This window comes from Platalea leucorodia (assembly GCF_965183815.1).
Source record: "Platalea leucorodia genome assembly, chromosome: 1".
Classification (NCBI taxonomy): Eukaryota; Metazoa; Chordata; class Aves; order Pelecaniformes; family Threskiornithidae; genus Platalea; species Platalea leucorodia.
In genome coordinates this window covers 71066657-71083105 of record NC_138823.1, presented here as the reverse complement: position 1 = coordinate 71083105, position 16449 = coordinate 71066657, and the positions used below count along the sequence as shown (strand labels likewise).

The following is a 16449-nucleotide window of genomic DNA, read 5'->3' as shown; positions in this document are numbered from 1 at the left end:
GTGCTTCCGCCCTCCCTCCACGGCGGCGAGCTGCGATTGGCCACGGGGGGCGCTGGCCCGACGGTATTTAAAGGGCCCCGGCTCCCGGCCGCCAAACAAAAGCACATCGCATATGGTTTATTTTATTTATTTTTTATGTTAAGAACACTTTTTTTTTTTTTTTTTTTTACTTTTTAAAGAAGTTACTGAGGACCTAACATATCTTTAGGCTTCACCCACTGATCGAACTGGTCCGAGGTGAGGAACCCCAGCTTCAGAGCGGCTTCTTTTAACGTCGTCCCTTCCTTGTGCGCCGTTTTGGCAATCTTGGCGGCTTTGTCGTACCCTGCAGCAAACCAGAGCGGACCAGTTAGCCACTCCCAGTTACGGAAGAGTTGCTAGAGGTGAGAGAAAAAAGGAGGACACCCGGCCTTTGGAGAATGGACTTGCTAGGTACTGCTACTACCCCTTCGCTCCATTGGCGGTAGATGCGCACCACATGTTTGCACTGACTCCGTACTTAAAGTGCAGGTAAAGTCTGTTATTCTGGTCTTAATGCATTTAGATCAAAGTTTTATGTGACTTTCTTTAAAAAAAAAAAAAAAAAAAAACCTCTTCATCTTCCACTTTTCATTATTAGCGGTCAAATCAGGACACCGGGTACACAAATTCTCACAATCTCCTTTTTTTGACTCTCATCAGAATTATTTTTATCATGCACTGGTATGGCCACTGCAAGGAGGACACATCTTTTTCAGCAGTAACACTAGTTGGTGACAATAAAGTAAATTAACTTGGTCTGTGCCATGACTTGGTCTCCTAAACACTGTGACAATACAAATAACGTGTGCAAAATAACATTGCCGCAAAACATTTCAGAATAACGTTTTGAGAAGTTTCTGAGCCTTAAACCTACCTATATGTGGATTAAGGGCTGTTACCAACATCAGAGATTCACTCATTAGTTTGTTGATCCTGTCTGTATTGGCTTGGATTCCAACTACACAGTTGTCAGTGAAAGAAACACAGACATCTCCAAGAAGTCTTGCAGAGTTTAAAACATTTTTTATCTAACAAAAAAGAAAGAAATACCAACTATTACATTCAGACATTAATAGTCACAGAGTCCCGCACATTTGTTCATAACCAGTCGTGCCCCCCCCAATATCCACTTCTCTAACGGGCTGTTTGTAGAAAAGGAGCACAATAAATAAATACACCCTCCTCCTTTTGCAGGGTAAGCCCAGCCACTCCTACTTAAAGATATTTGTGAGAAGCATTCAAATAGCAGAACTCCTCTTGCATTAAGACCACCACAGCATGTGTAATCGTGTTGTTGTAACAGTTCACAAATAACCAAGTAAAAAATACGTGAAGGCATTTGATTCGTTGTCATCTCCCCCCTCAGGTACCAATCAAGAGAAGACATCTAAAAATATAAAGTACAATAATGTCTGGCATTAGTCCTCTACTTTGACAATCCATAACGTGCCACTTTTTTTTTTTTTTTTTTTTTTGGAGAGGTGTCTGTTTCTACAAAAATTTATCTTCTGCTAGGTACGTCTCTTGGCTGTTCAACAGGATTTTTTTTTTTTTTCTGTCAAAACCAGGTGCTGTATGCTTAGAAGAAGTTTGTTCAGATGGAGGGGAAAAAAAACAGTACTCTAAACAGACACAGTAAGGAAGCGACAAATACTGATTTTATTATGAGTCCCATTTTTTTCCAATCCCATGATTTTAAAAGTCCTAGATATTTAAAACTTTATCAACTTACCATCATGGGCTTAAAAACATTCAGTTCAAAGTGTCCATTGCTACCTCCTACAGTAACAGCAACATGGTTTCCCATAACTTGGGCTGCCACCATGGTTACAGCTTCACACTGCGTAGGGTTCACTTTTCCTGGTTGTGGAAGAGAAAGAAAAAGGTTACCAAAGAAGGAAGGAAAAAAAAAAAATCAGTACTTCCCTCATTTATCAAATCACATTCAACAGCAGATGTTTTGTAGGAGGTAACATGTCTTACTTGTCTGTATCTGTGCACCACAGAAAAGAAATAATTTCCATACATGATATTAAATTCAATGTACTATTCCAGTAATTCAGCTAGGATTTTTAAAGCATCTATGGCTGCTTTAGCAATCTACCAAGACTTTGAGAGCTGGATAAAATGTGCATGAGCTAAGCAGCCGTTAATTACCACTGTCCTTAATAGTCAAGAGATTATAACCTGTCTTTATTTGTGTAAGTAGGCATTTCTGGCAAATGATTACCAAATCTCAGTCAACTTAATAAAAGTATTACTAATTTTGTTAGAATTACTTTGTAATAAAATTAATACACTGTTTACTTTACCAGGAGAGAAAAAAAAAAAAACCAACCAAATTAGAGTGGCCTCCAAACAAGAAAGTCTTATGGTTGCTTTCATTTCTAGAAATAATCCTAGTAAGAACATTCATTATCTGTTTTTTTTGAAAGCCAGATATGCTCACGACCTGTTTCTTTTATAATTTATCATAGAGGAAGAATATACTTAGAATAATTTTGGATGTACAATATTCACATACACAAAATTTTTTTAGGAGAGATGCAAAGAATGATTACTAATATTATTTCTTCCTTTCTTATCCTCCTATACACTGAGATCATTGCAGAAGAAAATAATCTGTGTTCATAACGCTAATCATGCTAGGAAGTAAAGACAGCAGTCAATTTACCTCATGATATTGCTACAATTCATAGATTAGATCATTTAAAGCTTATTTCAGAAAAGTCTTTACACAAAAATTGTAGAGATCTTGCAATTCTAAAAGAAGGTTTTGAGAAGTATGCTTGTATTAATGAAGTCGTATTATATGTTTACAGATACTACTCTCCGCCAAACACTTCCCAACAAACAGCTGTGCAAGCAAGTATTTCTATGAACGCAAACTTTGGTAAAATATGGCAGAAGATTAAAAACTGGCAGAAGTGTTGAATCATGGACTTATTGACATTTGTTTGGTAAATATCTGTTAAGAGTTAGTGGTCCAAAACAAAAGAAACAGACAATTTCTCTCTGTATGTTTTCTCTGTACCTGGCATGATGCTGCTTCCTGGTTCATTTTCAGGCAGGATGAGTTCTCCCAGTCCAGAGCGTGGTCCAGAACCCAGGAAACGAATATCATTAGCTATTTTCATCAGACTACATGCCACTGTGTTCATAGCTCCACTGAGTTCAACTAGAGCATCATGAGCCGCAAGAGCTTCAAACTTATTTGGAGCAGTGACAAAAGGCAAACCTACAGGGAGGGCAGGAAACATTAAACCAGCGAGGCATTTCCTTGCAGACATAAACCAGATAATCAAACACATAATTAGCTTAATAAATTAAAAACAAAAAATATTAATAATGCTCTAAGATCATCTCTGTTCTCTAGACCGTTCCTCACAATCATATTTCTTGAACAGACTATATTCAATACAAAAGACATAATAGAAGTCACTAAAATACAGAAGAATACAAAACTTGCCCATCTACCCACAACAAAGGTACAAATTTCAAGCTTTCATACTATGTGACAGACTAAGCATCGCTTTGTACCACAGTACTTTGTGAAGGTCAAAAATCTCTTACAAGTTAGCCCAAACTTCTTCCATTAAATCAAGTTAGATTCTTTAGATTGTCAGTTGCGGGGATGCGTTCTCCCATTTATGAAAATAGAGGTTTTTGCAGCACAGTGCAGATATTAGGATAAATAAAAAAATTAGCTACTTAAAGAAAAAAGATGCATCCAAGTATCAGCACTAGAAGGGAACAACAAACCAGACGGAACATGCAAGAGCTGATTCAGACTTAGGAGGATGCCTGAAACTGCTGCCAACAGCAAGAGCACACAAGCAATAGAAGCAACAGCTCTGTTTACATTAATTAAAGGCCTGCGATTTAAGGCTAGGTTCCATAATGAAAAACATTTCTTCAGGGCTTTGCCCTGGAAGAAAAGTCTCAGCAGAATTGTACTAGTGGTAATGGATATCGCTAAGGACTGACAGTAGGCTGGACTTCTGCCCCACAAAACTACTGCTCTGAGCCTACATTACCAGTTCAAACGAGAGCAGCATAACCCCCATAATTTCTAGTGTTCTGCAGTTCCTGCCAAACACCAAATCCCACCCAATTTGCATGGGCTTCTGAATTGCATAGCTGCCTGCTCAGTTGCAGAGATCATTCCACACTTTCCCTTTTGCCCTTGCCAATAAACTTCCCCTGTAAGAACATATGGAACTTCAGTAATCTGCCTTACTTGTTTTAAACTCGTGCAACCTGCTATATGGTACACCTAACAAGCGTTAAGATGGGAGAGCTTCCTAACACCACCGATGGCTTCTTCAAGCACCAAAACAAGGCCTGCACTGCTTCTCAGCAGCTGTTGCTCATGACAAGTTACTTCTTCCCTCTCAGGGTACAAGAAAGTCTTGACCCTCTACAAGACATGAATAACAGATCCATTAAAACAAAAATACTGTTGATAAGCAGTTTCAGATCTTACAGCAAATTTAAATGACGGACGTATGCATTCATTTTGGGGGCATTTTAAAAACTGATACTGTGACACAGAAGATCTCGTTTACAGATCAAAAAACTCAATGGCTCTGTAAATTAAGTTTTAAGATCTATAAGGACAGCATAAAAAAAAAAATCAGATACTTTTACTCTTTTGCATGAAAAAACATAGTGGCTTTGGGAGGGTTTTTCCCCTTCTTTTGTGCTAAGTCACTGTAGATTAAGAGAGCCGGAGGAGCAAAGATCAAGACAGAAGCATTATAGCTGGGCTAATAATAGAAGCCTGAAACTGTATCCATCTCCAATACGCCTTGCTCAGAAAAACATGGTAATTTCAGTCTCTTTCAATGCACTGAGTATAATTATAAAAATACATTGCATGAAAAATCAGGCATATAACATGCGGCATTAATAGAAAGTTTCACGTTAAAATATAAATACCATTTGAGCTTATGAGAAGTATGGAAACTGAAAGACTTAGTTTGAATTTGACAGTATGTTATATACACTGCTTTCCTGATCACTCTGAAATATCATTCCTCACCCGTCAGTTCAGCCACTTTCGCAGCAACTTTCTCAGCAAAGCCAATTCTTGTGTTTAATCCTGTACCAACTGCAGTCCCACCAGCTGCCAGCTGATACACTCTTGGCATGGTTGACTCAATCCTTGCCACGCCATATTTAATTTGTTGCACATAGCCACTAAATTCCTTTGAAAGAAAGGAGTACAAAATAAAGGAAAAAAGACAAGAACCAAGAATAAGCATCTAGAATTATTTAGATTTTTAACGATTGGACTAATTTCTTTAAAAACCTGAAGGCATTGAACTTTACCCAAATGCTAAATCTTAGCATGTTTTCATTAAGAGGGGAAGTTTACATATATTACAAGACTACTCTCACTCTACAAACAATTACACATAAAAACAACCTACACATATAAAAATGTATACACAATACATCTTTCTCTTGCCTTTTATCTCAGTTGTGTATTTAGCAGGATCTGAATCCAAGGTAAATCCGCTCTCAGATTAAGCTAATGTTCTCAAGGTACAATTAGAGAAACGGATCTTAGGCCTTCTTCACTTAATTTTAGTTACTAAAAACCCCACCTGTGCATTCTTGGAAAAAATCCACAAATTTTACATGGATTTTTATCAATTCAGTTTAAGTTAATTCATTATGAAATGAATGTAATACAAGCCATTCTTGACAATATGATCACTAAGATTTGCTATCATATATCTATATATGATCATATATAAAAGAGCTTTGTTCAAAATACTTAGTAGTTTTGCGTGTTGGCAAAACCACATTTATATAAGCTTAGAGATTACAGACTACCTACCTTCTTCCTTCCAATGTTAGCGTAACAGAAATATCAAGCTGTGTTATTTGGTAATGGAACATCTTTTAAAAATTATTTGTATCTTACTACTATTACAAGTAAAACACACATGGGAAAAAATTAAGAAAATTTTGATGCGGTTATTAAGAGTACAGCATCCAGCAAACTCCAATAAAGATGAAAATATTCTGACTGAGATTCAGCCAGTTTCCTATAATTTCTCTTAAAGTATCAACTTAATTTAGGCGTCCTCGAGTTTGCCTCAGTTTCCTCCAATATATTTACAAGAATTTTCCAAACAAATGCTTTTTTTTTTTTTACCTGTCCAAGCGTAAGTGGAACAGCATCTTGTGTATGAGTGCGCCCTATTTTTATGATTTGGGAAAACTCTTTGGATTTCGCTTCAAGCGCATTCTGTAGCTTCTTTAGCCCAGGTAACAACACCTCATTAACCTCCTGGGCAGCAGCAATATGCATTGCCGTTGGGAAAGTGTCATTTGAACTCTGTGAAGGAAATTCAAGAAATTTATTTACAAGCTTTTCTCACCATTGTTGCTGTAAGATGTGTATGTATGGCTTTATTCTCTTTATTTTATAAACAAGAAGAAATTAAACTAAGAGTAAGCAACTTAAGAATGTTCCACAAGTCAGTCTGCAGAAATAATCAAATCTTCCAAATTCCAGTCCAGTACCTTCTTGATAAAATCAACTTTTTATAACTATACCCACAGAAAGTTAACTTGAGTAGATTGTTCACAACAACGTTGGGACAAAAAAAAGGAAAAAGAATTACTACAGTAGTTAGGAGAGATGGGTAACAAATGGATGGATGATTTTAAAGGAATTGTAGGTGACTTTAAAACACCTATATGTTGCTTTGATGATGTTAAATCCGTAGTTACCAGGATATTGAGTAAGCACAAAAGATCAGGAAGGGATACAACCAAGTTAGTGGCTTAAACTTCAGTTAATCTGAAGGAAATACCAAGAGTGAAGTAGAATAAAAAGGTCTACCGCGATCCTTGGGGAAAAATTACCCATGACAGGACTTCAGCCATTTTATTATTCTTTCTACATGTTTTATGTAATGCATTATGGAGATAAGTTACAAGTATCCAGCCTTTAGAAACTGGATCTATATTTAACTTCTTTAAGACTGTCTCAGTAGCAGCGGTTGTCACCAGGCCGCCTCTGCCCATTACATCATGTGTCAATTCATCTCTCCTGAATGAGTTCAAAATTTTTAATCTAAAAAGCTCATACTGTCACTGACGAAGGTTTTGAAGTTCATTTAAACTGAAAAACCTGGAAAATTGTTGCCAAAGCTGTACACAAAACTCCTTTTTTTTTTTTTTTTTAAATTCTAAACAGTGGCTATAAAAGAATTCAAAAGTCACAATTCAAAAAAAAAACTTTTGACATTAAAAGAAGTATAATACAAGTATAACAACCTGGCTTTTGTTAACATGATCATTTGGATGTACTGGGGTTTTGCTCCCCAGTTTGCCCCCCATTATCTCAATGGCTCTATTGCTGATGACTTCATTGACATTCATATTGGTTTGAGTTCCAGACCCAGTCTGCCACACCACCAATGGAAAGTGATCATTTAATTTTCCTTCAGCTACCTATAATGGAAAAAGAGAGAGAAAAGTTGTTCTATTGGAACAAAAAAAATAATTTAAAAGCATAAACCTGAGAATTTTATAGCTAATAATTCAAATAATGTTCTCCATTATATTTGTAAATCTATATATAACAATTGTGAATTTATACCAGAATAATTAAGAGAATTTGATGTAATACCAGATATTAAAAGGGAAAAAAACCTTTTATTATGCTTTTTGAAGGTGCTGAATTCTGAAACACGGAGAAATACATAATTTGATTTCATGGTCTACAGTCACAGAAAGAAAAGATTTTTAAAAGGTCTTTTAGGTTTTATCTTCTGTTTCCCAAACAATGCAGATGATTTTATAAGTCCAAAAACATCCCCCCACCGTCCTCAATTTTAAAGCAATTTGGATTCTAATCTTCCTGGGTAGGACTAGAGGTAGTATGTGCTGGTTCTCCCTTCCACAGTTATTTGTTCAGCCTAGTAAGGGAAGGAAAGGGAAGGAAAATTTCTTAAGTAGTTTCTCAATCAGAGCACGTCAGGTGCTTCAGGGTAGTGATTCAGTGTTGTGTGTCCCCTTGGGTCACGACCATCCTTTGGGTGTCAGCAACAGCAGTTTTCATACAGTGCTTATCTGTTTACAAACTCCTCATCAGCATGGGTGCTCTGCTTTCTCCTACGAAATCAAGCTCAGCAGCTGCACAGTTTCACCCTGAACGCTGATCACAACTATACAAAAATTTGAATTAGAGGCATTCAGAAGTCCATTCGTTATGGCAAAGAGTCCCCCAGAAGAGGTGTTTTTGCCAAAGGCCATCTGTCATGTACATGCAGGACACGATATTTATACAATCGGACTCTGAAACTTCTCCAGAAATAAATTTCGTACAGGGACGTTCCAGACCTCTTATACCTGTAGACATTAGATTTTGCATCAACACAAAGAGCCGGCAGATGGTTGCTGGTATCAAACACCCTCTTCCTGTAAGGCAATACTGCCCTGGACCTACATGGCTTTAAATTGAGAGGTGCCTAAAAAGGACTCGTGACTGTCTTTACTGTACCTCAACTGTAACTGAATACGTTACACATATAAACAAGTAAGAGAATCACATCGACTTAAAAAGATTCATATGTATTGACTTCCTGATTACCCATGGGAACATGGTCCTGGTCAACCAAAAATGACTACACCAACTTACATCTTCTGTAGGTAGGCGATGACAACTACTATCTCAAATCAAAACAGAACAACAAGTACAAATAGTCTCCTGTTCAATCTACATTTTTTGGAGCCTGTTGAACCTTATGTGCATTTAGAGATTTTTCTACGTGTGTGTGTGTGATAGTATCAAAATCTGTGCTCAGAAGTATCACCCCCATGCATATTAGCCTCAGAAAAGTTGAGAATGCAAAGCAAAGGATCTGTTGTCACAACTGTGAGGCTAGATAACTATCTCCAGATTATCACGATACATCAGTCCTCCAGGAATCACGCTTTTCAGGAAAGGATCTTATCTATTTCCCATTTTATACAGGGACAAAGTTCCCACCTCCAGAAGTAACTTAATTCCTTGCTTGATTCTCTTTCTTTTTCAGTTGTATTAGAAAATAATTTTGGGGATAAGGGAAAGGATATCACTGCAGGAGTGTTTTTAAAACACAACAAAAAAGCCCCAAACAACTTTCAGAACCCATGAATCTAAACTAAGTAACCTTTAGCCACCAAAACTTCTGATCTGCCTTTGACGAGGAGAACCCTAGGAACCACAGGAAGGGACTGGACATATTCTGGACTTCTCCAAAGCTCTTGAGTCTTGTGACTTATGGTGCTACAGCTGGCAGAAAGAGGATAAGGCGTCTGCAAATACTGAAACATTTTGAAGCTAGTCAGAACAAGAAAGCCCTGTAAAACAATGCTTCTGGGTAAATATATCTGTTGATTTACACAAAGCAACACACCTGGTATTACCATACCTCAAATAATGGTCATTCACAACTCTGTGCACTTGGGTGGCATTTATCCTGAGAAAGAGGAGATGCCCCTGCGTGTCACATCATGTCCTCTTTAGCTATAAAAGTGATACTTAAAAAGCACAGATTTACTAGTAAGCTTAAGTCTGAAGAGGAAACAGACTAGTAACAGAGAAACTATTCAGATTGCAGATGGCCTTCACATTACCAAGATGCAATTGCTTAACAGATTGGAGACTTCCAAAACGAAAAAGCTTTGCTTGGCATGTCAGACTTCACGTTAGCTGAATGAACTGAGATTCCATTCCCTTCCCAGGTTTTTTTATACTGTTCATGTGGTAAGAGTCAACACTATGCAAGTAACGAGTAGTCTTAATAGCAGGGAAAAGTTACATTGTTTTTATAACTTAAGTATCAAAATGTATTTGAACGTTCTATCACTTCCATTAATGTAATAAATAGTAAAACATTATATTAAGTAAATGATATCTCAATCTGAAAACCAAAAGTTACTAACAATAAATGCCTTCCTCTAACAATTTGAGAAATGCAAGAGTTCTTCCCCCAGCCTCCAAACTTCCTGTGAAAAGCTTAACAAAAACACAATGACAGTTCTAGTACTTTGAACAGTTTGTTCCTACCTCGTTTGCCGCCTTTACGATGGCATTAGCAATCTTTGGGTCAAGACCGTAATCCTGATTTACTTCAGCAGCTGCTCTCTTCAAGATGCCAAAAGCCCTTATAACTTGAACCTGAGACACAAAAGTAAGTTTAAACACGTAATTTTTTTCCCCCAAAGGACATTGGGGGAACCTATAGTGCAGGTCTAGTTCTAAACAAAACTCCTGAACTTAAATCCAGCAGTAGTCCATCAACCAAAAGAAAGAGCAGTCAGGTCACATGACCTGTGCTTCCATTAGCAGTAACGTTTATCCAAGCAGTCCAGACAGCAGCACACAGCTTATCCTTTCTTTGTAAGTCCAGGTATGCTTTGCGTATCGAAAAATATTACATGCATTAAAATGAACAGAAAAAGAGAACTGGTTCTATTTCTATAATAGCCTTTTTGAGGGCAAACTGAGAGATGTTTCAGTAGATGCAAAACCAGTGCATGACGAAGTGCATGCACACTAATAGTTTTTCAGGTGTAGCTGTGCATAGAGCAACTTTGTATCAACTCATGCTACACTGAACATCTTCAATAACAAAGTGCATAAGGCTGCAGCAAACAAATTATTCCATGTGGTCTTTCCTCTTCAGCAAAGTGAAAGATACATTTCTATTCATCCTGATTATTAAAAAATTAAGCAACACAATAAAATAATTATTCAAAAAAAACATTCAATTTATTTAAATGCAACAAAAAATATTTCTACTGCAGAACAATACATTGCCATGAAATTTCTAACTTCAAAATTCAAAGTTGCTCATATTCCCAGCAAAAGTCTAAGAAGAAGGTATTCACTCTCACATCCAAAATAAAGAGAAGAAATGAACACAGCTTTAAATTACTTACTGGCATTCTTTCTGAAACACCTCCAATCTTGAAGTTCATTGTAGATCTTACGGTCTGGGCACCATAGTATTTGTCACTTGGGACCTTCAGTTCACCAAAGGTGTCATATTCTATTCTAAAAGCCTCTTGAGTGGACTATGGAAAAGGAAAAAGAAATTATTTCAAACACTGGTAAACAGCACAATCTTTTTGAAAGCACATACGGTTAAGAAAAAATGTGCAAGAAGGGGGGAAAAAACAAAACAAAGACACACAGCTAGTCGTAGGTATTTTTCTAATTATATCTTCAAAGTTAAGACATTTTTTCTAGTTTGAGCACCTGTCTCACTACAAGTCACAACTACTAACATTATGTAGCCTAGCAGACCCACTGGTGACAGGCAGCACCGCAAGACTTAAGAACTCGGCTGCCCTCTGTACAAAACACATCATCCTGATGAAAGACTCAGTTTCTTCTTTTTGAAGAATTAGTAACTTATCTTACAATTTACAGAATTGGTGTTTTGTTAAAACCAAACCTAAGAACTAGCACGGTAAGAGTTCAGGTGGCATCCGCCCAGACAACATACATGTAACACAATCCCTATTTGAAATCCACACTGCACATGGGACAGAAGAAAAATACTGGAAGGGAGCAACTGACTCACTGTCAAGTTACTGACAATTAATTACCTTCTTAAGCCTAATAAACCAGGAACACAGTTACCCTAGCTGTGTAACACAAAGAAACTGCATCTAGGTATATTTTGTGCATTATTTATGTAAGGCATTATTTCTGTATCACGTATACACCTAGCATGCATTATTATCTAACACAGCCAGAGGTAAATTAATTTTAGCTGACATACACCAACTAAAAAGTAAATGGTTACTTTTTGTGAAACAACCCGTTCATTTGTGACGATGTGATCCCATTCACATGCAGCTCTACAAAAATTAGGGACTGGACAGGAAGCAAGAGCAGTTTACTCTTCTTCTCCCCACGCCTCAGTCAGCAAAGTCCCAGTGTTCTTTGAGAAAGGTGTTGATCCTTCCCCAGAAGAGATTACCTTCTTGCAGAGTCTTCATTAAGGGCAGGAAGTCTTTTTTTTAATTCGTCATCATAGATGGAGTAAAACAATCCCAGCTCCCTAGGTAGGGTATATACATACACAATGCTGGGCTCTGACCTAACCACGATCCTCAGGGGTGAGTCCTTGGGACAGCTCTATCGTAGAATCATACAATAGTCTGGGCTGGAAGGGACCGTTAAAGGTCATCTACTCCAACCCCCCTGCAATGAGCATCAAGTCAGTGCCTCAATCAGAGCATCAAGTCAGCGTTGCAGCGCAGTGAAACAAGAAAATCAAATGTTAGGAACTGTTAAGAAAAGCAGAGGATACAAGAAGAAACATGGCTGTGCCATGATGGTTCATCTACACTTTGAAGTCTTTGTGCAGATTTGGTTCTTTCATCCCAAAAAGTGTATTACTGGAAACAGGTCAAAGAAAGGCAGTAAGGCTGATGAAAGGCAGGGAACAGCTTTCTTAAGACGACTGACTTTTTCATTCAGAAAAGAGACAACTTGGGGTTTGAAGGAAAACTGAAGTCAATAAAGGCATCGGTAGAACGGCGATAAGTGTTAGCTGCGTACTGTCTCTTCCAACACAAGAAACAGGAGCCATAACGTTAGGCTAGTAGGAGTCAGGTTCAAAGCCAGCAAAAGGAAGCAGCTCTTCACACAAGTAGCAGACTGACAAAACTCCTTGCCAGCTGATGCTACGGATGCAAGAAGCCCACATGAGTTCAGGGAAAGCAAGATAAGCCCTCAGAAGAAAAATCTAAAGGAGGTTATCATACAGACAAACCACAGACTCAGGAAATTCCCTGACGTGAAAATGAGGAGTCTGGGTCAGAGTAAGAGGAAAGCATCGTATATATTTGCATAGTTCTTACTCTTCCCTAGGTGTCCGCTTCTGAAGCCAGAATGTTTCTTTCTGTTTCTTGGTCCGTTTCACTTGCTCCTTGCTTGGTGGGTCTCCATCTTCTTGGACAGGGGCACAGCTGGGTGTTGGGCAGAACACCCTCTCCAGCAACGCTGACTTTCTGCAGCAGCCTGTCCGGGTCTGCATCCCCGTGGACGGCAAGCTGCAGGTGGTAGTATGCGTGTGGAGGGAGGGGTGTTCCAGCCTTGCTGTCCTGCTCCCCACACCTTGTGTTTTGGCTGATGCTCTCCCAGACACTGACCCCAGAAGAATACAAAGCTTAGTGTGGACCAGTATGCCATTCCTATATTCTTTAATCCTCTTTATCCTATTTTAATCAGTCAGCATTCATTTACATGCTAACAAGAAACAGAACGTAGCACTTATTTACTATCTTACTACCAAAAATGTTTAATGGGGATGCTTATGGGTGTTACTGTACGTACACACAAACTAATATTCCAACAGTAGAGATTATTGACGCATAGCATCTGAAATCCTACTTCTGCTCTCTGGACACCTTGTGTAAGCAGACAATGTCAAGCTTTTCCTAGAGTGGGATAAGCAGAACCAATTCAGTTCCAAGCCCAGCTCTCGATATTGTCAGTGGTTCAATCACCAAAAGTATCCACACTCAAACAATATAAAAAAGTTAAACTACCTGTAACCTTTTAGACAAAAAAGCTAGCAGTTGCACAATTGATTCCTCAAACTTACATAATTCCAATGTCAACAATGGTGAAACAAATAGGATCAGTACCTCCTCGTACAAGTACCTTTTAACAAATAAATCCTGTTATTAAAAAAAATTACTTCCCTAGCCAATTCCATGTTACACACATTCACAAACTCCAATGAAGTTAACAGGGTAAACTGCTTTAAGCTGAATGTCATGTGCTGATTAACAGAGTAAAAAGTAACACTAGGAAAAAAAGCAAAGTGATTTTTTTCATACATACTAAAGTCACTAAACTAACTTCACTACTACCCTAAGACTAATGTAGCAGTCTGCAGAATGCACTGTCTGAATTTCAATGTAAAAAATGTGCTTCTCCCACTGCTTAGATGGAATTCACCCTCTTGACTGGCTTTATGTCCCAGTTCCCGTATCTAAAGCGGTTTCTGCAGTCACTCCCTGCCCTAGGGAACCTGCTGTAAAACGGTGCAACAGTAGCTCGCTTGTGTCCTCCCATGCCAGAAGCCAAAAGGAGACGGAGCAACTCTGCCACAAGCCAAGGCAAACTCCTGTGCTCACTTAGTTTCTATCATAGCTACAGCAAGTCTCAGCTCAGAACTACTACTCCTCACCTTTACAAAACAAACAGATATACATATTTTTAAGAGGCCTGACAAGGTGTACTCTGCCTCCCAAAATCCTAGGAACCCGTAGTCCAAAGCTTACACAGTTAGGCAAACATAACCGTACCTTTGCCTTCTTGCAGGGAACTAATCAGCTAGAACTGATTGCACCATGACGTACTAGCGATATTCAAATGGCAGAACTACTGCAATAATGTTTCCCGTGGAAAATTACATTCTGATTTAAGGATGCAGCAACTTTTGGATATAAGTATTTCAATTCAAAGAATCATCATTTTTAGCATGTCAAAACCAATCTTCAAAGGCCAGCAGAAAATGGAATTTGTGCTCAACTGCTCTCCTTTAGCATGTTTCCATTTTTAAGCATCATTTCTCCTTTATGGTATCGAGTCACAAATTCTGAAATTTACTCTTTAGAAACCAAACCCGAGTATTTTACAACATTCAGCTGAAGAAGGAAAGAACATTATGACCACAATTCCTTTTAAAACATCTTGTGCAATTTAGATCTAAGTTAAGGCAACACAATAGTCATACTACAGGACAACATACACGTTTGTGTCTACACAAGGTGTTCCAAAACAAACTCTTGCTGCTGAAAAATCTCTACAAACATCAAAAAGTGGTGAAGTTTTTTTTAATTTAAGTATTCATTGGTACTTTTTTTTTTTTTTACATTGTCCTTTTGGAAATAAAAAAACCCAAAGTTTTCCTGTAAGAATTCAAGGGCTGCTGAAGTTCCAAATTCACTGAAGGACATTTTGCTATAACCACTGCCGTTATTTAAACCCAAGCAATTATTAATGCCTATTTACAGGATAGATCATATTTCTGACAGGCAAGGATCAAAACACGTATGTTTCTTCTAAGACTGCAGCCTTTCTTAAATACTGGGTCTTCAGCAAGTAAGAAGACTATGATGTTCTTCTTGGATGGTGCCACAAAAGAAAGACAAAAAAGGGAACTAACTGACAGGTTTATAAGTTACGTACCCTGTGTCAGAGCAGACTTTCTTATATAGGTACATTTCATCCACCATACAGTTTATTCGCTCATTTGGAAGCTTGGGGGCTTTATGCTATTTTCTGTACCTTAATCAACATCACAGATCGGGGACTAATGTTCTAGTGAATTTTATTAAGAGCATCAAATCCTAAACACCCCACTTTCTGCTCGAATTTTTCCAGCAGTCTCACGCTACCTCCTTGTTTTTAGGAGTGAACTTAGAGAGGTGCACCCGAGACTAAGGTTTCCCTGCAACTTCCTAGCTGTTAGTACCGAGGTTCAGAGCTCCTCCTTCGAATACCATTTTCATTTCTACACTGAGCCACGTACAACAAACGAGTCCCACTCGCGTTTCAGCATGGCAGTCCACTGACTGTACCTGAACCACAGCTGAGGATGCCTGCTAGAGATCACGGGCAGTTCTCAGCGGAAAGCTCCCTAGTTTTCAGTCAGCCCCCAAGATTTTCCAGATACCCCCATTTCTGTCAGGATAACCCCTCCCTCCCCTCCCCGGCCACGCCAAGACAGGTAAGGGCCGTGCTCCTGACGCCAGGCTGCCGGCACGGCCAGCCCGCCCCCGGGAGCAACCACCCCCTCGGGACCGCAAATCCGGCTGCGCCAGCGCTGCCGAGCGGGAGCCGGGCCGGGCCGGGCCGGGCCCCGGCACACTCCGCCATAGGCCGCGCGGCGACAAGCCCCGCAGCCTCGCCGGCGGAAAGGGGAAACGGCGGCGCAAGCTCGACCGGGGATGGCGGCAACGTCCTCCCGGTGCCGCTGCCGGCGCCCTCCCCGCGGGGGAACGCAGCGGGTTACAGCCCCCGGCCCGGCCCGGCGCTACCGCCCGCCCCTCAGGCAGCGCGCGCCCGCTCCCCCGCCCCTCTCCGGCCGGAGAGGGGTGGGGGGGTGGCGACGGAGGGTCGCGAGCGCCCGCGGGCGCAGGGGGCGGAGCCACCGGCGGCGGCAGTTAGAGGTCACCGCTCCCCTCGCCCCCTCCCCCCCCCCCCTTGCCCCGGTGCTCACCATGGCGGCGCGCGGCGGCGGCGGGCCCCAGCGGGCGGCGGCAGCGCGCGAGGGCGGCTGTCGCGCGAGGAGGCCGGCGGTGCAGCCCAGGCGGCGGCAGGCGCGGAGTGAGCGGTGCATGGCGGCGGCGGGGGGGAGCACCGCCGGGGGCCGGCCGCGGGGAGGG

General features: G+C 40.1%; 1 protein-coding gene across 2 annotated transcripts; it reads right to left on the bottom strand.

Annotated features, from left to right (window-relative positions):
* Positions 1-98: 98 nt before the first annotated feature.
* Positions 99-16435, bottom strand: FH (fumarate hydratase). 2 transcript variants are annotated; one of them, XM_082314175.1, is made up of 10 exons: positions 16284-16435; positions 10975-11109; positions 10100-10210; positions 7321-7497; positions 6191-6373; positions 5066-5231; positions 3056-3259; positions 1754-1881; positions 896-1049; positions 99-325 (listed from the first exon to the last, which is right to left on the bottom strand). In XM_082314175.1, exons 1-10 carry the CDS (start codon positions 16401-16403, stop codon positions 183-185), a joined length of 1521 nt encoding a protein of 506 aa, XP_082170301.1. In that variant the 5' UTR covers positions 16404-16435; the 3' UTR covers positions 99-182. The 2 variants fall into 2 exon arrangements, with proteins under 2 accessions (XP_082170301.1, XP_082170302.1); XM_082314176.1 differs by lacking the exon at positions 16284-16435 and adding an exon at positions 12910-13027 and having other exon boundaries at positions 101-325.
* Positions 16436-16449: the final 14 nt, after the last annotated feature.